Genomic DNA, 26,278 nt, shown 5'->3' on the forward strand with positions numbered 1-26,278 from the left:
GGCTCGATATGTGTGTGTGCACATGTATGTGTGTGTGCAAATCCTTCCCCAGATCAGCTGGTAGGTCCCCGTTTGGTTGTGAGCCCCGCTGCCTCCCTCCCCCCAAAATCTGGTGGCATTTCACCCATCTGGGAACAAGCCACCCACAACCCCTGTGCCCCTGTGACCCGACGGGTCCCCATCTGCCACTGTCCCCATGCTTGGAGCAGAGCAGGGGCAGCAGGGGTGTTGGGGTGGGGGGGTCTCGCAGCAGCGGGGCTCTACGGGGAGGTTTCCCATTGCGCGCAGGCAGGTGCATTCGCGGAGGGTCACAGGGAGGGATGCAGGAATGGAGGGATGGGGGGATGGAGGGATGGAGGGATGAGGGGATGGAGGGATGGGGGGATGGGGGGATGGAGGAATGAGGGGATGGAGGAATGAGGGGATGGAGGGATGGAGGGATGAGGGGATGGAGGAATGAGGGGATGGAGGGATGGAGGGATGGGGGTCTGCACAGCCCCCCGCCGGAGGAAGGGCGGCGGAAGGGCATCCGCGGCTGCGCTGCCCTCCGCGCTGCGCGGCCCCCGGGCCCGGCGGAGAGAGGCGGATCGGGGCGGGGAGGGGACGGGCGGCACCGCCGGCTCTGCCCCCTTCTCCGGGGCTCGGCGGAGCGCAGCCGCCCCTCGCCGCGCCCCCCCTCGTCCCACCCCCGGCAGGCAGAGGCTCGGCACAAGCCGCCGGGAGCCCGGCGGAGCGCGGAGCCCGGGCGGGGATGCGGGAGGCGGCGAGCGGCTGAGGCCCCGGCTCCGCGCCGGGCGGAGCGCACCCCCCGGCCCCCCCTCTCTATTGCAGCCCACTGTCCTCACCCGGATTTGGGATCTACCTGGACTCCTTGGGAATTATTATTCTTCTTTTCTTTTGTTCCCCTCTTTTAAAAAAAAAAAGAAAGAAAAATTGCACACGTGGAGGAACGCGTGGATTTACTAACATGATCTTGGCAAACGCGTTCTGCATCGTCCTCTTCGTAGGTGAGTGGCCCCGGCGGGGGTGCCCGCAGGCCGGGGGGGGCTGATGTCGCCTGGCAGGGCACATGGCAGAGGTGGCGTGTCCTTCCCCGGGCTGAGGGGCTGGGGGGCTGGAGGGAGGGACCGGCGCTCCCCGGAGATGGGGTTTGCATCAGGACGAGGATTTTAACTGGGGACAACTTTATTTTCCTATTCTCTATCAACTTAAAGCGGGGGTGGGTACGGGGGGCCACGACACGACCCCAACCGCCCCACTGGGGCAGCTCCCTCCTCTGGCACCGCACGATCGCGATCCGCGGGAGCGGGTGGGATCCGCAGCCGAGCCCTGTTCGGCTTTAATCCCCTTTCTCCTTGTGGATTTGCGTTTCGGAGGATTATCTACCGCTCTTCCCCCCGCCACCCGTGTCTCCCAGCGCCCCCCAGCCCCTCCTGCCGTGGCTGCTGAGCCCCCCATCGCTCCCCGTTCCTGGGAACTCGGCATGGAGAATCTGCTCGGAAAGTTGAGCTAATTGCATGTGTGTGTGCGTGGGGAATTGCTGTCCCTTCTGCTGCAATTCGTGCATGTTGCTTTAGATCATGTGTGAGTTATTTAGGAGCTCTTGTCTCTGCCAGGAAGAAAAGCTTCCCATTTCTAGGGCAGGCTCCGCCGGCGGTGGGGAAGGTGCGGCTGAAAAGGGGGAGAAATCACAAATCGTGGTGGGTTTGGGGTGAAAAAGAAGCGAATGAAAAAGGTCCGTATTTCGCTCCAGCGAGGCTGGGTGCACGCAGGACCGTGACTCGGTCGTGAGCCGTGTCGTGCTCCAGACGCCGTGACACCCGCTGCCTGTCAGGGGGTGTGTGGTCCCCAGCAAACCAGCGAGCGCCCCGAAAAACTCTGCTGAGCTGGGGGAGCGTCACCCCGGCTGCGAGGCCGGGGACAAGGGACAGGCAGCGGCTGGGGGAGACTTGAAGGTTGGCAGAACAAACGTCCCTCCCGAGCATCCCATGGTGCGGGGCTGGGGGTGTGGGCAGAGGGGACACCGTGCACAGGGGGCTCGGCATGAGTGATGGGGCGGCTGAGCCCCAATTTGGGGTGCCCTTCCCCATGGCTTGCCAGCAGGAGGGCGTGCCGGGGGGTGTCAGGGTAGGGGGGCATAAGCCCTGCCTTTTTAGCCAGGAGGGATGCTCAGGGGCAAGGTGGGGGGCACAAGTGTGGGCGAGGGATAGGAAGGGCTCTCCAGCACTGACTGGGGGGCAGCTGACTGCTGTCTGTCTGTACACACGTCTGTCTCACTGCTGGACGTCTCACGAGGGAGATTTAGGAGGACAGACACCTCCAGGATGCCCCACCTAAGGCATTTGAACCAGGGTCCGTTCGCCCCTGCAGGGGAGGTTGCATGAAAGCAAAACCCTCTTGCCCCCTTTTCTGGGTGCTGTGAAGGTCTCAGGTGTGCAGGGGGGATGCCGTGGGGCAGCTGTGCCCCCCAGCCAGAGGAGCTGTGACACCCCAGGCAGTCATCCCGGGAAGCCGTACCCCAGGCTGAGCTTAGGGATGCGGTGCCCAGGGGGCTCATCCTGCTGCTTTCCCAAGCAGCCCCCCCACGACGTGAGAAGCCCGGGAGAATGGGGCCGGTGCGGAGGAAGCTCAGCTCCTCACATCTGGGCTCTTCTCTCCGATGAGCCAAAAAAGCCCTTTGGTTGGGAGAGGAGGATCAGGAGGATCGCTGCCACAGCGGCCGGGCTCCGAGCCTGCACGTTCCTCAGCGATTCTTTTCTTTTTGAGTTGTGAGGATAAATATTTACCCCTAAAGCTGCCTGTGTCCAAAGGTCTTTGGCAGGACCGGTGAAAGGAAACATGTATTACAGCTAGAAAAGAGGCAGCACAGCCTGATGCTGCTGGGGGAAGCTGCGGGAGCCGGAGGAGCGCGGGGCCGTCGCGCTGTTTGCTGCCTGCTTGTCGGAGCCTTGTGTGTCTGCCTGCAAGCCCTCGCTGTGCTCCGACACCCCAGAGGCTGCCGAGGATTAGCTTTGCATTCGCTGCAGATGTTTTATTGATATGAGTTTAGCGAGTTTGTGTCTGTGAGGAGATTTCTTTTGGGTAGGGGAAAAAGAACAACAGCCTGTCCCTCCATCCAAACGCCTCTGTGGGGGTCTGTGGAGCTTTATTCAGCTTGGCAGTGCCGGGAGAGGGAGGAGAGGAAGGTCCCAGGAAAATACACCCACCTGGCAGCCAGGGCTGAGCGTGCAGCTGGATTTGGGGGGACTAAGCAAGGAAGGACTGTGTCTGCCTTTCCTCCCCCAGCGGGATGGATTTGCACCATGGATGCGGTGCGGGATGCTGCAGCCACCACTCGATATGCCAAGGGGACACACAGAACCCTGCAAGGTGACAAAAACCTGGAGGCCGGGGGCAGCTCACCGCTGTGCATCCCTGTGGGCTCCCCGGCGAGTGGATTTACTGTTGGGCTTCCCATCCTGGCGTAAGTGCCTCGGCAAGGATGCTCCACGTGGTCCAGCACCTTTTGCATCAGGGCAGGTGTCCCATCCCTGCTGCCCTGCCTGGGAGACCCGTGGAGCCAGCGAGGGGACAGGAGCTCAGCCGGAGGAGAGGATTCCAATGGCATTTTGGGAAGAGGCTTCATGGCATTGGCTGGAGAAGATGGAATTGGAGCCGAGAACTGGGCCCGCCTGGGGCAGAGGGCTCGGAGTGAGGACCGGACGGATGAGCAGCTGGGGCAAGGGCAGCGGAGGAGGAATGGCACACGGTGGAGCTGTGGGATGGATCTCCATGCCCAGGAGACCTTTGCTCTGGGGCCGACGGCTGCAGCAGGAGCAGGTTGTCCCGGCTGCTGTGCTGGATGCCTCAGGATGAGGTTTCCTGATGTGTAAAGGTGCAGAGCTGGCTCCTTCCTTCTCGAAACACCAAAGCATCCTCCATCTCATGGCGAAGAGCTGGAGCGTTTGGGGGTGCCTGTTTCTCCTGTGTGACTCGACTGCTCGTGGATCCTGCCTGCCTCCCATGTGGAATATAATCCTAAAAGGCCAAGAAGGGCCTTCCCAGGGGACATCTGCCACCCCGAATCGGATCTAACGTGGGTGTAGGGGCTCTGCACTTGGTCATCATTACCAAGGCACCCGTCAGACCTCTCTGAACCCCACAGCGTTTGTTCGAGAGCATCGAAGACCAGGAGAACGGGATCTGTTCCTTGGGCTGATCACAGATGTTTCCACCCAGGGCTGCTGCCCATCCTGCTCATTCATCCCCAGCGGAGCCACCCGAGCCCCGAGCATCCCCTCTCCTGTCCTGTCCCCATGGCTCCAGGAACGTGTCCTGGCTCGGCGAGGTGGGCAGAGGTGTGCATGGCCACTTGCTCCCCTGGCCACTTGCTCCTGTGGCCATTTGCTCCTGTGGCCACTTGCCCCCATGGCATGCAGGAGCAGGGGACAGGTGCCCCCCCAGGGTGGTGGCAGGGGACCAGCCCTGCCTTCATGGGGGAGATGCTGCTGGAGCTGAGCGCCCGCCAAGCCAGGGAGCTGCCTGTGTGTCCTGGCGGGTGTCGGAGGGGGTGACACACGGGTGGCCCTTGTCACATGCCTGTAGGTGTCACTGTCCCCCTGCCATACCCGGCCAAGCGGTTGGGAAGGGGCTGGGAGCTGGAGGCTGAGGTTTGCTGTGCATGTGGGAGCCAGGGGATGGTGGAGCAGTGATGTGTGTTGGTGATGCACGAAGACGGTCACCCCCCCATCACCCTCTAGGGTGGCCGAGGATGCAGTCCAGGTCTCATCCTCCCCATCTCCGCCTGCTCCAGGGCTTGACACAGGAGGGCATCTGAAGAGAAGGGTTTGTGCCAGACTGCGGCCCTGCCAAACCCCAGTGCTCAAAAACCCATGAGTCACATGCCCAAAAAATCCCGTGACGGGCCTGAAAACGATGAGCTGCAAAAATGAAAACCAAACAGGAACAGGCTCAGAGGGTTTGGATGGACTTTCTCCTGAGGTCATGAGCTGGAGGTCCTCGTCCCCAAGCACCATGGCTGGAAACATGCTGTGGTTGTTTATTTGCTGTTTGGTCTTAATAAGAAACAGATAATTCCATGGCATCATGTGGCTCTGGGAGCTGAGGCGTTGGGTTAACCCTCCACCTTCTCTGCCCCAAGACATGGGGCATGTCCACCTGCCAGGGTGTGAGAACAGGAGCTGAGGGGAGACCTCATCGGGCTCTGCAACCACCTGAAAGGAGGTTGGAGCATGGAGGGGGTTGGTCTTTTCTCCCAAGTAACAGCAACAGGATGAGAGGAAGTGGCCTCAAGTTGCACCAGGGGAGGTTGAGGTTGGATCTTGGGAACAATTTCTTCCCCAGAGGGCTGTGGGGCATTGGAACAGGCTGCCCAGGGCAGTGCTGGAGTCACCATCCCTGGAGGGTTGGACAGATGGACATGAGGTTCTTAGGGACACGGGGCAGTGCCAGGGGTGAGGGAATGGTTGGACTCGATGAGCTTGGTGGTCTCTTCCAACCAAAATGATTCTATGACTCTATCCCGCAGCTGAATTTTGGCTGGGGTGATGGCTGGGGACACTTCCAGGCCGGGTTTAGGCACGATGGAAGGATGCTCCCCCTCGCTACAGCAGCCCCAAGGCGGCTCTAATACCAGTTGGGGACAGCGGGCTGATGGGGAGGGGACATGAGGGTTTCACCCCGTCCCCGGTCACCCTCCCTCACCTCTCTCTGCCCTCATCTCTCCATCCCCTCGCCCAGATGAGATCCTGCGCTCGCTGGCCGGCCCCCCGTCCCCCCCGGGGCAGGACCCCCATGGCTGGCGGGTGCCCGTGGACTGTGTCCGAGCCAACGAGCTGTGTGCGGCCGAGCCCAGCTGCAGCTCCCGCTACCGCACGCTGCGGCAGTGCCTGGCCGGCCGCGACAGGAACACCATGCTGGCCAACAAGGAGTGCCAGGTGGCCCTGGAAGTGCTGCAGGAGAGTCCCCTCTACGACTGCCGCTGCAAGCGAGGGATGAAGAAGGAGCTTCAGTGCCTTCAGATCTACTGGAGTATACACCTCGGGCTGACCGAAGGTAACGGGGAGGGGATCCGTGGGGTTGGGATGGGGTGGAGGGTGCTGGGGAGCCCGTGGGGGTCTAGAGGCAGAAGGCGATTTTGGAAAGGATGGAGAATCCGTAAGGAATTTGAAGGCTAAAACTCACCCTGAGATGTGGAAGCTCAGAGCTGAATCATCACAAGCATGGGGCTGATGTGTGATGCAAAAGCTTTTCCATCAAGGAAATAATAATAATACTAATAATAGTGGCCTCAGGTTGTGCCGGGGGAGGTTTAGATTGGATATTAGGGAAAAATTCTTCCTGGAAAGGGCTGTTGGGCATTGGAACAGGCTGCCCAGGGCAGTGCTGGAGTCACCAACCCTGGGGAGTTTAAAAGGTGTTTAGATGAGGTTCTTAGGGACGTGGTTTAGTGCTAGAGTTAGGTTAGGGTATGGTTGGACTCAGTGATCCTGAGGGTCTCTTCCAACTGAAATGATCCTATGATAATAATAGTAATAATAATATTAGTAATAATAGTGATCCCTCTGAGTGAAATGGCAGCCACTCGTGGAGCAGTCGCTGCCAAGAGCTCTGCCATGTGCATCCCAGCCGGAGGGTCCCATCCCTTCTCCCAGCTTTAGGAGTTGGTCCTGACCCCATGCGAGTTTGGGAAGCTGCCAGGGCACCTCAATCCCTGGTTAAAACGGGCTGAGCAGCGCTTGGGGACAAGTGGCAGGTCCCCCCTGCCTCTCACCTTGCAGAGGGGTGATGTGCCAGCACCGGCTGTTGCTGCTGCCCAGCGAAGGAGTAAATCAGCGGCTGGAGCAGCGCAGGTAATTGAAATTGGATTTTTGCGAGCCCAGGGCTGGTTTCTCTGAGGAACGCAGGATCACCAGCTGCCCAAAGGCTGCACCCACCACCCCGGCTCCTCTGGGGCTGCCCCGTGGGCTTGGGCTGCAGGGGGGCAGTTTGCTGGGCTGGGGGGCTGTAGGGAGCTCAGGCGGTGCTGGTGCTGGTATTGGTGGGGTTTGCTTTGCTCTGTCCCCTCCTGCAACCCCTGCAGCTCTGCCAGCACCTGGCTGGCCCCAGACTGGGCAGGAGCAGAGCCAACACCAGTATAGATCCCTTTAATGGGTTTACGGCTTGCTCTGCACATGGAAGCTCTTAAATCCAGCTTCAGCTTGTGCAAAATTGCCTGCACCAGAGCCAGGGGGTTGTGGCACCGTCCTCGCAGGGGCACGGTCCCCTGGCTGGTGACAGCTTGGGAGCAGATGGACCCACGACCACCAAGTGTGTTGGCAGCTTGGCCCCACTTCCACCCGTTATTTGAGGCTTTAAAAATGCATCTTCCTCTGCTGTTCCTTCATTACCCGGGCTCAAAGTCACCTCCTTTAGCTGGGGGTTCGTTTGATGGAGCCTGCAGAGGAGCCTCCATCCAGAGCATCCCCAGCTCTCTGGGCTGGGCTGGAAGCCAGAGGAGGAGGTGGGGGGGCTGGAAGGGTTTTGATGGCTGTACCTGAGCACACAGCCCTCCCAGGGCGAAATTACCTTCGAATCTGGGTCAGCGCAAGGACTAGAGAGCCCAAAAACCAGCCCAGAGCAGGAATTACCGCTTAATTGTTCTCTACCCCTCATTAGCAGCCTCCATTCAGCAATTTCAGAGGGCTTTGCAAACATGAATGAAGGATGCTTTAGTGCTTAATGGGTGCTCCAGGACCTGGACCTGGAGGAGGAGGTGGGAAGAAAAGTGATTTTACGGGCTCTTAAGGAGCCGTAGAAGCTTCGGGGTGTTCCAGCAGCTCATATCTTTAATATGCATAAACCAGTGAGCTTAAAAGCGATGAGGGGGCCAAGGTGGATCCCAAGCTCCTGCATTTTAGCAGCGATGCTGTGCTGGTGGCCGCCCATCCAGCCCCTCGGCTGCGGGAGCCGGGCTGGCCCTGCCATTAGGGAGGGCGGCTTCGCTCCAGCCTCATTCCTGGGGGTTAATTGCATCTCAGCGAGCTCAGGAAAAGTCCGCTATCCTTTTAATGCTCCGTAATTTTCCTAGCAAGCAGCAGGGTTCAGCTAGTATTTAATTATTTATTGCATTGGCAAAGCAATATACCGGGAGGTTACAGTGTTTCCTAAATGCACTTTAATAAAGGTGCTATTTGTCATCGGAGCATTAGGAAACTCGGCCAGGCGGAGGGGTTGGCCTGAAGCGGGAGGACTTTGCAGGCTGCCCGGAGTGTTTCCTTCCCCGTTGTGCCTGTGTAGTGTCACCCAGTGTCACTCAGCATCACCCAGTGTCACCCAGCATCACCCAGTGTCACCCGGCATCACCAAACGTCAACCCAGCAGCACCCAGCGTCACCCAGCATCACCCAACATCACCCAGTATCTCCCAGTATCACCCAGCATCACACAACATCACCCAATATCGCCCAGCATCACCCTGAGGGCAGTGACAAGGCCAGACATGGGGTGACGGGCTGCCAACCCACAGCTACTGGAGTCAGCCCACCCTGGCGTCCTACCAGGGTGTCCCCAGCTTGTCACCCCGCTCTGTCACCCCAGATTTCCAAGGAAGGGCTCTGCAGAGCTGCTGGGCTCAGATCAAGCCCTCCCACATTGCTCCCCACCTCTTAATGAGCTTGTTTTCCAGTGCAGGGTTTCAAGCGGCTCCTTAATTACAGGAGATAAATGCCACCGCCTTGGGCTAATAATAATTCGGCAGAGCAGGGGTGGCTGGAGCGGTGGGGGCTGCTGGGGGCTCCCCCGCAGCGTGGGCACCCAGGGACCTGCTGGGCACCGCGGGGATCGATGCTCCGGGCTGCAGGGCAGCCCCTGACTGGGGCTTTCAAAGTCCAGCCATTGATTTTATATATATATATATATATATATATGTGTGTGTGTGTGTGTGTGTGTTTTTGGCTGTGGCTGCTGAGGCTTAAGGGGAGCATTTCCTCTCTTAGACCCATGGCCAGCTCTCCTGAAATCAGCATCTTTTGGAGATACACAGAGCACTGGCAGAAAAAGCATCAGAAGCAGCATCTCTCCATCTCAGAGAGATGGGAGTGAGGGGGTTTGCTCCCAGTGGGGGACAGACAGACAGGCCGTGGGGGACAGACGGACAGACCGTGCTCAGGTCCCCCCCAGAATGTGCGGATTGCGATGGATGAGCCCCCGGGCAATGTGGCGTGGGTGGGTTGGTGGTGGGGATGCTCTGGTGCGCAAGTGATGAGGGTGTGTGTTCCCTCACTGAAACATTTCCATTTTCCCCAAGCGCGTTGGAAGCAGAGCGGAGCGGAAAACAATCCTTAAAGTGTTTTTTTAGGCAAATGCTTATTTTTGAAGCCACAAACAAAAAAACCCCACCAATCCAGTGTTGAGTACAGACCCTAAAAGTTCCAGCTTGCAGCTGGCCCGGACTCCGCGGACGTCGTCACGGAACGTTGACCTTTCCAATCTAAATTCCCTCAACTCTTGAGATGGTTTGAACGCAGCTGCTGCCAAACCTGCCTTGCACAAGGAGCTGAGCTTGTGGCAGCACACGAGCTCCCAGCCAGCAGCAACTAAGCTGAGCTGGACCAAAATGGGCTTTTCCTTTGGTTGCAGGGCAGCGCTCTAACCACTTTTTGCTTTTCCCTTCCCAAATCACAGCTTGCCACGCTGGGGCTGCCCGCGCCCGGCTGTAGCCCCGGTGGTGACTGAGGTTATCTGCTGTGGTTTTTAATTTGCTTTTTTCTCCCCCGTCTCTTTCTTCCCTCCCACTCTAGGAGAAGAATTTTATGAAGCTTCCCCCTACGAGCCGGTCACCTCTCGTCTCACTGATATATTCAGACTTGCTTCAATTTTCTCAGGTAATAAAAGCAACACGCTTCTGCTGTTTTATCTCCTCTTGCCCGTGAATATAAACCTGTTACCGAGCTCCCTGGCAAGGAAAACCTGCAGCTCCTTCCCCCACCGTTTGGTCTGAGGGGGGGACCCTGTTTGCTGTCCCTCCCCAGGGCAGATGGCCTCCAGCCCAGTCATGGGATGCTGCTGGGAGAAGGATGCAGAGCCCTTTGGAGCATCCCTCTGCCTCCTCATCCTCCTCTTGATCCTTCAGAGCATCCCTCTGCCTCCTCATCCTCCTCTTGATCCTTTGGACCATCCCTCTGCCTCCTCATCCTCCTCTTGATCCTTCAGAGCATCCCTCTGCCTCCTCATCCTCCTCTTGATCCTTCAGAGCATCCCTCTGCCTCCTCATCCTCCTCTTGATCCTTTGGACCATCCCTCTGCCTCCTCATCCTCCTCTTGATCCTTTGGACCATCCCTCTGCCTCCTCATCCTCCTCTTGGGAACCCAAACTCTACCACCATCCTCAGGAACTTTTTTTGCCATCTATTTCCATGACAACCCTCCCCCCGCTTTTCAAATTAGGTCAGCGATGCCTTGGCGCCTCCTCACTCTTTCTCCTGTTAAACCCTTTCCCCAGAAGTTTTGGGGGGTCCCTGCATCCCCAGACCTTGTGGGGTGCACCTTGGGGACCCCACAGCGACGCTGTGTCCCCCCTGGGGTTTGCAGCCCTGCCACAGCCACCCCAGCTCACTTGGGGACATCTCGGAGGACGGCTGTGACATCCCGTCCCCTCGCTGCCGTCACCCGCCGGGTCTGAGCTCCCGGAGCCGATTTGCCAGGGAGCTCAGCGCTGTTTCAGGATGACGATGCCGCCCCCCTCCCGTCTCCTGCACGCCTCTTTGGATTACATTAGCGTCAAGGAAATATTTTAGCTGCTGGAAAGTATGAAAAGCAAAGTGTCTGGAGAGGGGGATTAAATGCTCATGGGTTGATTTATTCATAAAAGCGAAGCGAGAGGAGAAGGAAGCCTGTCTGGCAGTTTTGGGGGCTGGGGGAAGAGGGGAATAGGCTGTTGTTATGCTCCAGATGTGCTGTGGACGTCGCAGTGGCCTCGATGCCTCTTCCACCCCTTCTCTGTCCCTTTGGTTTGGGGTCAGAGTTGCCACAGCCACCCCAGGACCCCCAGCCCCAACCTGGAGCCCAAACCATTGAAGCAAATGAGGCGTTGGTGTTGTTTCTGGCTAACGAGGCAGAGGCAGAGCGCTGCTAATTGCCCGTGGGGATAGCAGAGGGATTACCCGACCTTTCTAGAAAGAAGTGGATGGCTGGTGGCACCAGGTCTCCCAGCACCGTCCCCTCCCCAGCTCCTTGGCCCCCGTTTCCTCCTCGCCTCATGAAATTTTCATGCTCGTGCTTTATTAATGAGCTCCCCAGGAACCCTGCGCTTTCAAGCAGCGGCTCTATTAAAATGCATCCAGGTCCCCGCAGGTCTCGGGCAGGGCAGGGGCGATGATGCTCCAGGGGATTAGACAATACGCCAACGTTTTGCACAGATCCCATGCCGGTGTGGAGCTGCCGCGCTGGCTTTTCGCCACGCACAGGACTTGGAGCCAGGACGGGTGCTCAGGGAATCCCCCCAAAACCAGGAGCTGCTCTGGGCAAGGAGAAAAGAGAAGCTGTGTGTCCCCCATCCTCTGCAAGGGGCTTTTCCCCCTTCTGCATCAGTGCCATGAGCTGTGTCCATCCTCAGCCTTTGTAGCATCATCCAGGCTCGGGGGTTCCTGCTGTTTAAGACAACAATGAGACAAATTGGGCTCCTGTGCTGCAAATAACACCCCGAAATGCTGCTTTCCTGCAGGGCAGCCCCCATGGGCAGCTGGAGGGGTGGAGGGAGGTGGGAGGGGGATGCTCGCCCAGGCAGCTGCCTGTCGTTTGCTAATTAGCAGATCCCTACAAACAGGTCTGTTAGGGAGCCCTCCTTGATGCTGCTGTTTGTCTTTGCCAGCAGAAGCTGGGAGAGAGCAGAGGAATCCACGGGCTTGGCCGGGCTGCGGAGGGGAGGAAATTAGGGATGAAATGGCTGGTGCAGTCAGGTGGCTTCTGAATGAGCACCTGGGCTGCCGGGGGTGATCCATCATTTTGACAAAAACAAAAGGAACATTCAGCATTTGTTCCCGTGCAGTGGTTTGGTGGGTTTGGCTTCGTCCATCCTCTCCCTGTTTGCTGACAGTGGGGATTCCTGGGGAGGATGCAGGATCTGGCTGGTGGCCGAACCCAGTGGCAGCCTTGTCCCCATCATCCCTATGTGGGCAAGGGGGCTGGCTGGGGGTGTCCTGGTTTTGGGGGAGCCCCAGGAGAAGACGGGGGGCTGGGGGACCCTGTGCAGCTTGGCAGATTATTCTGCTTTGGATCAGGCTGAATAATTAATAATTATTCTTTGAATAATTGCCAAGAACAAAAAAAACCCCCAACTTGTGAATTCATGGCATGAATTATGCACCGAAGGCTGTTTGACCAGGTCTCCCCAGTGTGTGTTAACCCCTTCTGTGCTGGAGGAGGACCTCAAAATTGAGCAGGGGGATGGGGGTGAAGGTTGGGGGGACCACAGTGGGGAAGGGACAGGCTGTGATGGAGATGCCAGGGGGTGACACCAGTGCCAGCCCCATTCCCAGCACCATCTCCCCATCCTCTCCTCTTCCTCCCCATGCAGGAATGGACCCCGCCACCACCTCCAAAAGCAACCACTGCCTGGACGCGGCCAAAGCCTGCAACCTGAACGACAACTGCAAGCGCCTGCGCTCAGGCTACATCTCCACGTGCAGCAGGGAGATCTCGGCCACCGAGCACTGCAGCCGCAGGAAATGCCACAAGGCTCTGCGCCAGTTCTTCGACCGCGTCCCCAGCGAGTACACCTACCGCCTGCTCTTCTGCTCCTGCAAGGACCAGGCGTGCGCCGAGCGCCGGCGACAAACCATCGTCCCCTCCTGCTCCTACGAGGACAAGGAGAAGCCCAACTGCCTGGACCTGCGCAACGTGTGCCGGACGGATCATCTCTGCCGGTGAGGGATGCGCTGGGCTCCGAGGGGGCTTTCCCGGTTCTTCCCAGTGCTGAGGGTGACCTGCTGGCCACGGAGGGGATTTGCAGGGGGCTGTGGCTGGGTTTGGGTGCTCTCTTGGTGCGTAACCCTCTTCCAAGTTCATCGGGTGCATCTTCCCAACACCGCATGGTGTTTGCCAGTGGGGTCTCCTCCAGTAACAACTGGATTCTGGGTGTCAAATGGGGCAGAGTTAATGGCTTTTGGCTGTTCATGGAGAGGTTTGTGGGCTCAGATGTGGCCCTGAGTTGGTCCTGTTTTGCTGTGGGGTGAGCTTGTGGGTTTGTGTGGGGCCACATATGGTTTGCAAGTGGGTCAGCGCCCTCCAGCATTGCCCATCTGCCCCAGCTGGGGTAGAAATGTGGGGCTGGAGCTGCCGTTCTGCTGTGAACGGTGGAGCTGAGCCCCTGGGGACCGCGCTGGCTCTGTCCCCAACCGGAGACCGCTCCATCTCCCCACACTGTGGACGGGATGAACGTGCCAAAGGCACGACAGCAATGGGGGCACCCAAATCCCCGTCGTGCTTCCAGCATCCCCAGCAAAACTTCATGGCGGGTGAAATCTGCTTTCCTCCCTGTGGCAGAGCAAAGTTGGGAGATCGGGCTTTCGTTCCGTTATGAAACTCATTATTCATACGACAAAAAACCTCCCGTCACCCTCCGGCGGCTGGATCAGCCTCGTAAAGAACGTTTCCTATGAGGAGGAGGGTCTTTTTGCCATCGAGGTGATAGTTTCCCAGAGCCTGGTGGCGAAATAAATAAATAACGTGGCTTCAGGTCCTCCTCTGGCTGCAAGAGCGAATGTGTTTGAAATGTGGGAACATGGCTTTTTATCAAAAAGTAATACAATCAGCCAATGTCCATGAATAAAAGATACCGGGGCTGCGCTGAGCGGCGGCCAAATTAATGGGAGCACCTCTTTGTCAGCGGGCCTGATGCTCAGGCATTAAAAGCTGTGGATGCATCTGCTTGGGGTGGGGGGGATAACCTGAATTAGCAGCACGTTGTGGGCCACTGGAGAGGCCACGGAGCTGCCGAACGTTAACTACAAGCCCTGAAATGAAATTCTACCAGAAAGAGAAGGTCCCATCTCACCTTCTGTGATTCTTGTTGCTGTTTCCCCCCTTGCATCGCTGGAGGGCTCTTGCCAGCGCATCTTCCCCAGGGATGCAGGAGTGGTCCTGTGGGATGCACACACGGGCATTGTGTCCTCTGCAGTCGCAGCTCCCGTTGCTGTGGGTCTGATTTCCCACGTTAAAGCTGGGTATGGACCCACTCGCCAGCTGAACCGCGTCTCCCACAGCCTCGTCTCCTCCTCCGTGCACATTCCTGGCATTTCCCAGCTGCTCCAGGCTGAGAGCACCTGGGAAGCCCAGGAGCTGAGCAAAATCCCGGTTGAGCACTGTGTGGGAAATGCAGACTCCTCCAGCCACTGCTGTTTGTGCTTTTGTGAGAGGTTTTAGGTGATGTGAAGCTGCTGTGTGTTTTAGGTGCATTAAGCTTGGTGCAAGGGGGTCTCACTCGGCGGTGATGCGGAGGTCCCTGCTGTGGGCTTGGTGCTTGGAGCTCTGTGCAGAAAGGGCTGCACCCCATGCAGGGGTCTAAAAGCTCTGGTGCATGGGTGCAGAACCCCTGGAGGTGCTCTTGTCCCGCTCCAGGCGCCCTGGAGATGCTGCGGGTCCTGCTCTGGGCGAGCAGCTTGCTCTGCAGTTCTGCACAAGCCCAGGGGAGTTGCATCCATGTGCAGGCTGGGGGAGTTTGCTTGTTTCCATCCACTTTGCTGAGCAGCTCTGGGCTTGGTTTGCAGGGCCAGGGCGGTCTGGGGGGGCCTCTCCAAAGCCCTCTGCATTTATAAATACCAAAGCATTGGCAGGCAGCCGCTGCCAAGATCATCACCAGGTGCTGGGAATGTGTATAAATAGAGCGTGCAGGCTTTGTCCTTCTTCCCATGGCATCTGCACCCACCGGCCTCCACCCAGGAGCAAGCGGGCATGGAACCCCCCGTGTCCCGTCATCCCAAGCAAGCCAAGGCTGGGCTCTGCCGTGGGATTTCCCCTTGATATCTGGTTTTATCAGGCCGGCATCGCGGTCTGATGCTCATCCTCCTTATCTGCATGTGGGACTGGCAAGGGCATTGAACTCCGAAGCAGATCAGCAAGCTGCTCCGAAACCCAGCGGTGACAGGAGATGAGATAATGCTCCCGCATGGGCTGCGAGTGTAATTAAGCCTCCTGGCTGAACGCCTAATGAACGGCAAAGCCCTCTCTACTGGGATAGAGCTTTGCAGGGAGACTTTTGCTGCCATTGGTGCTGAGCGGGGTGCGTGGGGATGCTCCTGGTAGGGGGGGCTGCTCCTTGTAGAGGAAGATGCTCCTGCAGGACACAACCCACCCTGACTTCATGTTGTTTCCTTCCCGAAAGAAGCCATGGAATTGGGGAGAGGGCAAATTAGTGGTCTGACATGGAAAACAATAATTCTGGAGGTTTTCCTGGCTTTATGCTGTTGTGCAGGGCTGCTGGTTAAATGGTCATTGGACATCAGCTCCTGTGTCATCAGTGGTCACCAAGCTGGGGAGATAGAAGCCACCAGCTCTTCCATCAGCACCGATGGAAGGTGATGTTCTCTGAATGCTTTGACCAGGGTATTTTAAGCAGCGGGCAGCATCCTGGTGTGGAGCAGGGGCTGGGGGTCCCTGTGAGGAGGAGGAGGGTGCTGTGCAACCCCCCATTCTACATGGCCCTTCTGAGGACATGAAGGGACCAGGATGAGTCCCCCGGGCTCCCGTGCATCCCGCGTGGGCTCAGGGATTCAACCCGTGCCCTTCCCAGGGCTGGGGTGCAGGATCTGGGTTATTCTGGGCTCAGATCCTGGGATTTGCTCTAGACGAAGCAATTCAAATGGCCGAGAGCTGTGAGATGCCCCAGCCCCTTGGCCCAGCTCCCGGCAGTGAGAGCAGGAGCAATCAGGCTCCGATCGCTGCAATTTGTGAAGCTTTTCGTGCCGGGAAGCTCTTCCCAGCACCGCGGCGCAGCCTGACAAACTCCCCAAGCTTTGTGTCTGATTGCAACGGACAGGTTTTAGCTCCCAGAATATAAAAACCTTTTTGCAAAACACTAACCTCAGCTAAGGGGAAAGGGAAGGAAAGGGGAGAAAAGAGCTGATTTCAGCAGCTGCAGTTTGCTGTATTTTTCATCTTGCATCAGCAAGTCGGGAACACAAATAATCTGGTTTTATATGCTTCAGTGATGCTGGTGCTGAAGAATTTCCCAGCCTCCACTGGCTGTAGTTCCTCAGCATCCAAAAGCAGGGTGATGTTTCATTTCCCTGGGTTTTCTCCCCATTTTTTCTGCGTATTTGTGCTTGGGAGGGGGACGGATCCTGCCCAGCTCCTTGCAGGGTGCCTGTGCCTTTGTGCATCGGCATTTCTGCACAGCAGAAACTGGCTCTTTTTGGCTGGGGTTGGGATGCTAATTCGGGAGCGATGCCCCGGGGAGGGGAATCTTCACTTCATCGCCTGAGGACCCACAAGGGAGACTTGGCTCGGGGTTTGTGCGAGGGAATTGGATCCAGGCTGCCTTGGTATTGATTAAACACCAAACATGGGAACAAAATGCCTTTTTCTTTTTTAACCCACGTCCTCGTCTTCACGCCCTTTGTTTAGCGCAGACAAAATGCCATCTATAATGGATGTTTCTTTGATAAACGGTGGAGCGGCAGCTCAACTTTCTCATTACGCCGTGTAATGAGAGCGGCTCAGGAGTACGGCGGCCACATCGTTGGCTGCGAGGAAGGAGGAGGAGGAGGAGGAATAATCGCTCCTGGGTTGAACAGCAGCTCCAGGAGCTGGAAGAGGAACAATGTTTGTGTCTGGGGGGGTCACAGGGACAGCTGATGTGTCCCCAGGGTGTGTGGCTGCACCGGGGCTGAGCAACCAGGGGAAGCCTCCAAATCTGACCATAAATTAGCAAATCTGCAAAGGTTTTGGCCCAGGGGGTGGATTGGGGTGGCCCAGGGGACATCACCCCCCGTATGTCTCCCTGGGGGACCCTCGCACCAAGGCGGCTGGAAGGGACGTCTTGTCTTGTCGTCCGCCTTGCTCAGGGCGAACGGCGCTCTTAACACAGTAATAAGTCAATTCGCGCTGAATAATTAAATAGAGAGCCTTCATAAGTATTGACTTAATGTGACAGCAAGTCTATACTGACTCAGGGTTTGCTTATGTAAACACAATCTCCTGTTCGGCTTAGTTAGCAGTTCAATGAAATAGAACAGTCCTTCAATTAAAATCAAATGATGCGTGCGTTTAATTCTTCCCTTCTCTTAGCGGGTAATGATAGGGTTTGAGCATAGGCAAGAGGATAGGGAAGAAAAAGTCTTTCAACTGCTTTTATCTGTGATGAATCAAAATGCGATGTCCTCAACATGCATATGGGTAACTAAAGTTTTTAATTAACAGCTCCTAACTTAGCAGTTGGTCTGGTTTCTGTTTGTCCTCAGTTGGTTTTTCCTGGTGCTGGCTTCGCTCTGCTTGGTCCACTTGGGGGATTTCTGCTTTGCTTCTCAGGGGTTTGTTCTCTATTTGCCTCTTTCCTGCTGCTCCATCTCCCTGGGCACGGGGCACCTTTGGGACCGGAGTCCATCCCACATAGACACGCTACAGAGAGGCGATTTTCACCAAAAACCATGAATAAAACCCTCCTGGCTCATAGCAGAATGGTGACTCCGTTCTCCAGAGGTGGCAGATAAAGCAAATATTCCCACTGAACTCTTTTTTCCCCTTGTGAACTATTTGCTAGCTTGCGTAGAAGGTCATCCAGAAAAGTGGAGTTTTGCTCTGCTTTCCCTCATTCCTTCAGCTGGTCCCCATCCCCAGGGCTCTTTGAATCACCTGAGTCTTGATGTCTGAGGCTCGTTTTTGCTTTGTTCTGTTTAAATCTCAGCATCTGCCGGCTTGGGCAGCATCCATCCCCAGCAGAGCGAGGATGCCCAGCGGGCCCGCGGGCTTTTCGTGTCTTGCTGAGTTTCTACATGTTGTCGCAGCTTCTCGAGCATCCCCAGCTCTGCGGGGCGGGGGGCAGAGACGCGTTTCCGAGCCGCCGCTTGCCGCTCGTGTCTATTAAAGCCATTTTTCCTTGGTCCCTGTAAATTGCCTGTGAAAAAACACGTCTCGAGTAATCTCCATCTCGGACGTTTTCTGCATGAAATATTCAAGAGCCTGATACCGTTCGCTTTGATGGTTGGTGAGTTATTACTGGCGCTGGGCTTTGGACTTCTCATAGGCATGTGGTGATGGGAACAATTAGCACCCAATTAGGCACCTTGCATCTGTTCTGGGGTTTGTGTTTTCTTTTTTTTCTGCTTAAAAAATTGCAATCAACAAGCGGAAAAAATAAAACAACCGTCAAGAATCCTTTGCTGTGTAGGTAAGTTCTAATGGCAGATTGAGGGTGTCTTGGCAAGTGCTCCTGAATTTCTCTGTGATAACAAGGGTGGGGGATGAGTTGGCAGCCGGGAGCGATGGGATGGTCCCCACAGCGATGCACAATGTCCCCTAAATGGGGGATATTTGTATATATGCCCCGCAGGGATGTGTCTGGGGGTGGGCAGGGTGACAGGGGAATATTAAAGCGCCCGGAGCTCCGGAGCTGCCTCCCCTTGGCACCGTCCTGCTCTTTTCACCCAGAAATCAAACGTGTTTTTTAGATGCATCAAAGAGAAGCAGCTTGTAGCCCCCTGGCTTTGAAATCCAGTGCTTGGAGCGGGTTCGGGATATGATATATGTGTGTATATATAATTAATTTTTCTTAATACTCTTTTTCTTTCAACTTGGGCCCTGCAGCTCCGCACACCACCCTTCTCCCTCCCCAGCCCAACCCAGTGCCAGCCCAGTCCTTCCCAGTCCAGCCCTGGCATTTGCTGGCAGAGACTGGGCAGCCCCACCTGCTGCCCGGAGCTGCCAGCCAGCGATTTGGCACCAATTCCTCCTGTTTCTGCTCAGATGGACTTGGCTCCCTCTCCTTTTTATTTCTCCTTCTTTTTTTTTTCCGCTCGGGCACTTAAAAGCAGAAATCTGAGAAGCGATGGGCCGGCTCCAGTGAGGTTTATTCCTGGCAGTTAGAGTCTGATCCAGCGACTGCAAACTCATTGTATACAGCGGAAAGAGTGACATCTGGCTTGGATATTCTGGAAAGATTACCAGCTGGCTTGTCATGTATTATGAAAAGAATAACATTTGCCTTAGAGGATGCTACAAGCCAGGAGCAGGGCCCCGGGGAGCAGCGTGACAAATTTGCGTGGCGCTCGGTGATGAACTTGCCACGGTTCTTTAAGAGAATTGACGTGCCTTCGCCTCTAATTTGGGGAGAGGGGAAATGCTGTCGGAAACTTTATTTATCTCCCGCGGAGGGGAGGAGGAGGGAGTCCAAACACCTTCCTGCGATGGGGATTGTGTGAAAGGAGCGGAGCTGGAGCTTTTCTGCTCTGCAGCATCCACCCCAATCTCTTCCTTCTGCTCCACCTTGCAAATGGGGAGCAAGACCCCTTGGCCCCAAGGTTTTGGCTGTAGGGAGGGCTGAGCTCTGCAAATGTCCCCCTGGCAAAGCCTTTGTGCCCAGTTTTAGTGAGGGAAACTGTGCTGAGAGCTGGAATGGCTGCGGGACGGGAGCCCAACCTCCCTCTCTGCACCATTTTCATGGGGAGTTTTTCTTTCCCCATGTGCTAAATCGCCTGGGAGGAAAACAAATGTAGGTTTGGTGAAAATAACCTGTTCCTGGGACGGAGTTGTGTTTCCAGCAGGAAGGAGAGGGGAAAAGTTTGCTCCTTGGATCAGATGTGCCATAGGAAAGCTGCGGAATCCAAACCCCTTTTATTATTTTCCCTGGAATTGGTGCTTTAGCCCAAGCTCGTCCTCTTTCCAATCACGGAGCAGCTGCCCCGCACACCCCCGGTTACATCTCTCCCCGAGGTGATGCCGGTTGCGTTATTGCTGTTTATCAGCATCCGACGTGCCCGGGAGTCCTGTCTTCTTGTTGGGAGTGCTTGAATAACCCAGACGAAGAGGCCGACCTTGCCCTGGAAATTCACAGCCCGTCGGGAGCCTGTAAGTGGGTCAGGCAGCTGCTGCAAGTGGGAAAATCAAACAGTTCACACCGCCGGCAGGTGAAAACCCAGCGCGACCTGCATCCCTGGCCACGAGAAGCAGCAAAAAGAAGGTACCAAGTGGCTCTTGCCAAAGCCCCTGCTCAGCTGGGGTCCCCAAAGGGCCAAAGGGTCCCCAGAAGATGCTCTGTGGTTCCACAGAAGCTGTTTGTATTGGTGGCTGTGAAACTCCATGACCTGGAAAAAAACCCAGTCACGGGTGGCTGGAAACAGCCGAAGTCTGCAGGAAAGCAGCACATTCCCACATGGAGCATCCCGTGCTCTGGTCCAGCTGTGATTTAGTCCCATTTGGGTCCTTTTGCCAGGATGGAGCCCGTGAAACTGGAGCTCAGCAGCAGCATCTCTGCTCCTCCCTGGGGTTTCGGTGGTACCTGCATCCCCCTATTCCCTCAGTGCACTCGAGATCTGGGACGATGAAAAGTGCTGGGTGGATGTAAAGTATCACTGCGGATCCCTTCTGCTTTATTCAATCACTGCTTCATTTGTTCTTCCATTTAATTTGATAAAAAACCTCCTGAAAACAAATCATTCCTATTAAAAAAAAAAAAAGAAGATAACACAATTTCTACCCTTTATTTTCATCCGTTCTTATGGCTCTAGGCAGGTACCGTTGGATGATTCAGTCACTGGTTGGACAAAGATGACATTTAATTAAGAAGGAAGGAAAAGGAAGCTAAAGAAATAATGTATGCCTTCTTCTTTCTATATGAAATGTGGAAAAAAAGTAGCCAAGGAGATTTTCTGTTGTGAAATGCAAGGTCTCATCTACAGTGTCAGCAACTTGGCGGCTTCGCAGCGATTCCTCCCTGTGATTGAGATCCAGCCTGGGCCACAATTCAGCCCCGTGTCTGTTCTTTTAATGACTGAGTCAATCTGGAAAACCGCTGCCCATCCATCTGTCCACCTGGTCCATCTGTCCATCCTCTTCTACATCCTTCTCGTTTCTTTATCCTTCCACCTCGGTGATTTGATTCATCCCGAGAAAAATCTGCAGAGCATCGTCTGCAGAGCGTGGGTTTGTGTCAGCACAGCCAAATTACCCGTACACCTGGAAACAACTGCGCTGCCATCGCTCCTCGTGCTTTGTCCGTTACGCCGAGTGGTGAGAGGAGATGAGATGGGGTAACCAAGCCAGTAATGGAGTTTGGTGGTATCCCTTCTTTATTCCTCCTGGTCCTGCTTGCTTCTTTTTCCCTTCTTGGCTGCAAAAGAAAGGAAAATGTAAACCCCAACCTCAGGCATTTTAATTGCACTCTAAGCTTTAACATTTCAGAAGGAAGATAAAAACAAGCAGTGAAATTTTATGGTCGTGTAATGACGCCGGGGAGCGGCGCGGCCAAATGAGGTTGTGAAGTTTATGGTGTGCCAGGGAGGTGAGGAATGGGAAAGGATGGAGGCAGGAGGTGGAGAATGGGAAGGGATGGAGGCACAAGGTGTGGAACATGAAAGGATGGAGGCAGGAGGTGGAAAAGGGGAAAGGATGGAGGCACAGGGGTCCCATACTTGGAAGCTCATCCCCAACAGGGTGGTGAGCCCCTAGACTTCATTTAGCTCTCCCTCTAGCTCATGTATCCTCTTCCATCGCCTTTATTTTTAAGTCGCTCCTTTTGAGCAGCAGAGGTGCAATCCCGTCCCTCTCCCTCTTGCTCTGTGCACCCAGGTCCCGACTGGCCGATTTCCACGCCAACTGCCAAACCTCCTTCCAGTCCCCGACCAGCTGCCCTGGGGGCAACTACCAGGCGTGCCTGGGCTCCTACGCGGGGCTCATCGGTGAGTGATGGGGGAATGGGATGGGGAAGGGTCTCTCCCACCATGGCCTCTCATCCTTTTCCTTGCCCGGGTGCAGGTTTCGACATGACACCCAACTACGTCGACGCCAGCCCCACCAGCATCACCATCTCGCCCTGGTGCTCCTGCAAAGGCAGCGGGAACATGGAGGAAGAGTGCGAGAAGTTCCTCCGAGACTTCACGGAAAACCCTTGTCTCCGTAAGGTTCTTCTCCATCCCCTTCCTCACCCTGTTCCGTCACCGCTGGGGTGCAGCACCCCCATAAACATCTCCTACCCCCATAAACGTCTTTTCCCCCCCCAGGAAACGCCATCCAAGCCTTTGGGAATGGCACCGATGTGAACCTCTCCCCCAAGAACCCCTCGCCCCCCATCACTCTCCCACCGAAGACGGAGAAGAGCCCTGCCCTGCCGGATGACATCAACGACAGCAACACCATGTACGACACGAGCGTCATCACCACCTGCACCTCCATCCAGGTAGGGGAGCCCAGACCCTGGGGTGCGACCCTGGGTGCACTTCCCTGCCCTGAACCTTCCTCCCTTCTGCTCTCCAGGAGCACGGACCGAAGCTGAACAAGTCCAAAGAGCAGAGCCTGTGTTACTCAGAGGTATGTTTGGGGCAGGGAGGGGGGTCCCGGGAGCTGTTTCCCACTGCAAATGGTTTGGGAGGGATGTATCAGGCAAACACCATCCTGGGGGCCACCGGTGATCACTGAACCAGAGGGCAAAAATAGGAGTTTTCCAAGGTTTTCCCCCAAAAGCACCCAGCTGAAACCCCGCTCTCCCCTCGCCCGCAGACCCAGCTGACCACGGACATCATGCCAGACCAGAAGACCTTTGTGGACCAGAAGGCAGGTGGCAACCGACACCAGGCGGGACCAATCCTGCCCCTCGTGCCCGTCCTGCTGCTGCTGCTGGGCTCCTAGAGGGCCGGGGACACTCGCACGAGCTCCATCCCCACGGGGAAGGGAAGGACCATCTTGTGCCGGAGACTGGAATCGCTCCCAAAAACCCGGGATGCCGAGCCCGGGCACACCGGGAGGCAGGAGAGCCCTCACCGCGCTGCGAAACTTTGGTGGTTTTCTTCCCGTTTTCATTTTTCCTTTGTTTTTTTCTGCTCTTTTACGGTATATTGAGTTTCTTTTTGGAAGCAGGAGCCCACGGCTCATGGCCAAATCCCCCGCCATGTGCCCTGCAATGAGGGATCTAGAGATGCCAGCGGCACGGGGAGGGAAAACGAGCACCAAGCAGAACTTTGCAGAGGTGGTTTGGAGGTGACACCCCAGGCGTGCTGGGGACAGCGAGGTTTCCACATCGGAGCATCCCAGAGGACGGACGTGCCGCCGGGAGCCTCTTCTGCATCCTCCGAGCTCTTGACATTGTTACTGACCTCCCTTTTATTTTTAATTTTTCCTGTGGCTGAGGAGAGTTTTGAATTGGAAGAGAAAAGCAACTGCTGTTCACACGTTGTGAGGCTGTCCCGATGTTTTCGATCTGTCACTTGGAGGGGGAGATTTTTCTTTCCATTTTTATAATCAGTCAGATTTGGGTTGGGATGGGATCTGACCCATCGGTGGTTGGAAACCACTATATGTTCCTCTCTATTTTCTTTTATATATACATATATAGTGTATGTATATACCACCCACCTATACCTACATATATGTATGTATATACACAACCATATACATCTACAGTGTGGCTTTTTAAATTTCCTTTTCTCCTTTATTTTTAAAAACAATGCTCCAATGGCAACAGCAACTTACAAATGTATTCTTGTAAAGTTTATTTTTTTTAATAATGTCTATAATGGATTAAAAGAGAAAATAAACTGAGAACAACCAAGTAAGGAACGAAGAGGCACCAAAAGCAAAGGATCCACCCGAACCCGGGGGGAACGGGGGCTGTTGAGCTGCAGAAATCAGGGATTTGGGTCAGTCAAAATACTTTGCAATGCTGCAAACAATTCCCCGGCTGTTTTGCTCCGGGAGACAAGCAAACATTTCAAAGGAGCTGACATGCTCCTGGGTGGCAGGCTTTTTGTTATGTGCAATAACTTTGGCTTTGAAAATACCATCCCCTCCCCTTCATGTCTCTTTTTTTCCCCCCCAGCAACCTGACAGCGCTTAAAACCAAACTCAAACATCGAGATTTGGGTCACACAAAACGTCAAGTTTCTTGAGTCAGATGAAAACAATTTGGTTTTTGGGTTTTTTTTGGGTTTTTTTTCACTTTACTGCTCATGTCAGGGAGCGGAAACGTCAACCCCCATCCAGCTCTGCCTGTGGAAAATGGGATGTCGGGGCATCTCGGGGAGCTGGGGATGCCGAAATGGGAGCTGAAGGACGGGCTGTGTGCAGGGAGCCGGGCACTGGTCCATGGGGAGGGATGAATGGATGGAGAGATATTCCCTTTTGCAGCACGGAAAAAGAAAAACACGTTTGATGTGCAAGTTGGCGCGGGGAAAATAAACATGTCACGTCTCTCGCGGGAGTCGCGTTGCAAACCCGGGCTGCTCTTTGCTGTGTTCCCTCCTCTCCCAGCCAGGAAAATGACGGCTTTGAAGTAGGGGAGCCAGATGGGCTGAGCGGTTTGTGAAGCATCCAGGCATAGAGGGTGGTGTTCGAGGGGCTCTCCAGCCAAGTTTGGGGTCCCTTGTGTGTGGGGTGAGCCCAAATCCCACGTGCTCCAGTTGTCCTGGTGCTGGCTTGATTTTCTTTTTCCCTGAGAAGACTAGAAACACTTTTCTGACAGGAGTATGAACTCCTTTGCTGGGAAAGGTTGGGGAGAAACATCTCCATCCTGTAGCTGATGCTGCATCTGCTGCTTGCTGGGTACCCGCATCCCATCCTGCATCCCATCCTGCATCCCACCCTGCAGCTCCTCAGATCTCCCAGCCCAGGAGGCATCAGCAGAAAGCAAAGAACTTTGAGTAAGCTGGAATTAAGGGCTGTCCCCTCTCCCTGGGATGTTTTAGTGGTGCTGTGCTGTCCCCAGGCACCTGTGGCCGTGCCAGTTGCAGCGGGGATGGGGAGATGCTGGGAGCACCCTGCATCCCAGTTGTGCACCCCAGGCACCCTGGGTGCCAAGATTGTGCTGGAGCTGCCGAATATTCACATATTGGGGATAAAGGCATCAGCCACACTGGTCAGCGTGGCACCTTCTTATCGGTGCCTTGTACCTCCAGCTGCTGGAAGCAAAGCTCTTCACGGTGGACGTGCTGCTCCCAGGGCTGGGGACAGTGAGTCCAAGATGCACAATCCTGGTGAGTTATCTTCCCAAAGCCTTCTCTCCAAAGACAAAGCCTTTCCTGGAAGGAGGGCGAGGGGATGAGACGCTGTCTCCTCGTGAAGGCGGCAGGAGGCTGTGAGAAATGGTTCTGGAGGATGCAGAGCTAACGCAGCGTGCCAAATCGCTGCCTGTCCTGCTGGCAGGAGCTGCGCCACGTGTACGAGGATTTCATCTGCGTCATGGTGTTTTGGGCACGGTCCTTTGCGAGGAGCAGCACAAACAGAGTCGTGGAGTCTCCAGGCCCACTCAGCTGGAACCAAACCTCATCTCGTCTGGATTTGGAGACCCCAGGTGCCAGAGGGATGTTTGGAAACCTCGAGGGCTGCATTGCAAGCAGCAGCACGGACAATCCTGCTCCGATGCTGCAAGTCTCAGCTGTGCAAGGCGTTGCAGCAAGGATGGGTCCTGTGTGCTGGATGCAGGTGCACGAGCAGCAGGGATGCTCTGGTGGATTTTGGCCAGTTGGAGCTGCAGAGTGACCAGAGGAACAGAAAGCAGCCCCCAAAACCCGCCTGTGGGCACGGCCCCTAGGAGCTCTATGGACCCGCTGGCTTCCAGATGTCCCCGCTGTTTCCTCTGCTAACCCGGATACACAAGCAAGATGTTGCAAGGAGGTGTCTGCCACGGTCCCCAAATCCTGGGGAATACGCTAAACCCACGTACAGCCGCTGTGCACCAACCCCTTCCCTGCTCAGTGCCACGGTGCCCCTTGCCCGTGCCCATCCACGGCTCTCCCTTCACTTTGACCCACTTACAGAAAGAAAACAAGAAAACCAAATCATATATATATATATACATATATATGTAAAGGGCAGTTCATTTTTCTGGTTTGGGGTTCAGTCACTTGTGGTACAGCCCATTGGATTTTGGCCCATGTCTCATTCCAAGGGCAGCTGCAGCGGCACGGAAAGGCTCTTCCAATATGAGAGGTGATTAAAAACAGATGGGGTGGCACCCTTGTCCTCTATAATTAATCTGATGTTGTCCTTTAGGCTTTAATAAGCACCCGAGCCGGTGTGGTCGGGCAGGTGTCACCTTCTTCTTAATCCTCCGTTAAATAAGTTTTCACCTTGGGGCACTCCTGACACCTCCAGGTTTCCC

The 26,278-nt window shown here is 55.6% G+C and overlaps 1 protein-coding gene across 1 annotated transcript; it reads left to right on the top strand.

Annotated features, from left to right (window-relative positions):
- Window positions 1-728: 728 nt before the first annotated feature.
- On the top strand, window positions 729-24,282 carry GFRA2 (GDNF family receptor alpha 2). The gene is made up of 9 exons (XM_082072574.1): window positions 729-1,007; window positions 5,740-6,054; window positions 9,780-9,863; window positions 12,554-12,902; window positions 21,757-21,866; window positions 21,943-22,083; window positions 22,188-22,363; window positions 22,441-22,494; window positions 22,684-24,282. The coding sequence occupies exons 1-9, from the start codon at window positions 968-970 to the stop codon at window positions 22,810-22,812; spliced, it is 1,398 nt and encodes a 465-aa protein (XP_081928700.1). The 5' UTR covers window positions 729-967; the 3' UTR covers window positions 22,813-24,282.
- The last annotated feature ends 1,996 nt before the right edge of the window (window positions 24,283-26,278 follow it).

Source organism: Streptopelia decaocto (assembly GCF_964273445.1).
Source record: "Streptopelia decaocto genome assembly, chromosome: 25".
NCBI classification, from domain to species: Eukaryota; Metazoa; Chordata; class Aves; order Columbiformes; family Columbidae; genus Streptopelia; species Streptopelia decaocto.

What these genes read in the sequence shown, in the direction of transcription:
- GFRA2 (XM_082072574.1), top strand. Translation starts at nt 968, where the DNA reads ATGATCTTGGCAAACGCGTTCTGCATCGTCCTCTTCGTAG. An exon ending in ACTTGCTTCAATTTTCTCAG is followed by an intron (nt 9,864 to 12,553) that starts GTAATAAAAGCA and finishes CTCCCCATGCAG; the next exon opens with GAATGGACCCCGCCACCACC. An exon ending in CCACCTGCACCTCCATCCAG is followed by an intron (nt 22,364 to 22,440) that starts GTAGGGGAGCCC and finishes TCTGCTCTCCAG; the next exon opens with GAGCACGGACCGAAGCTGAA.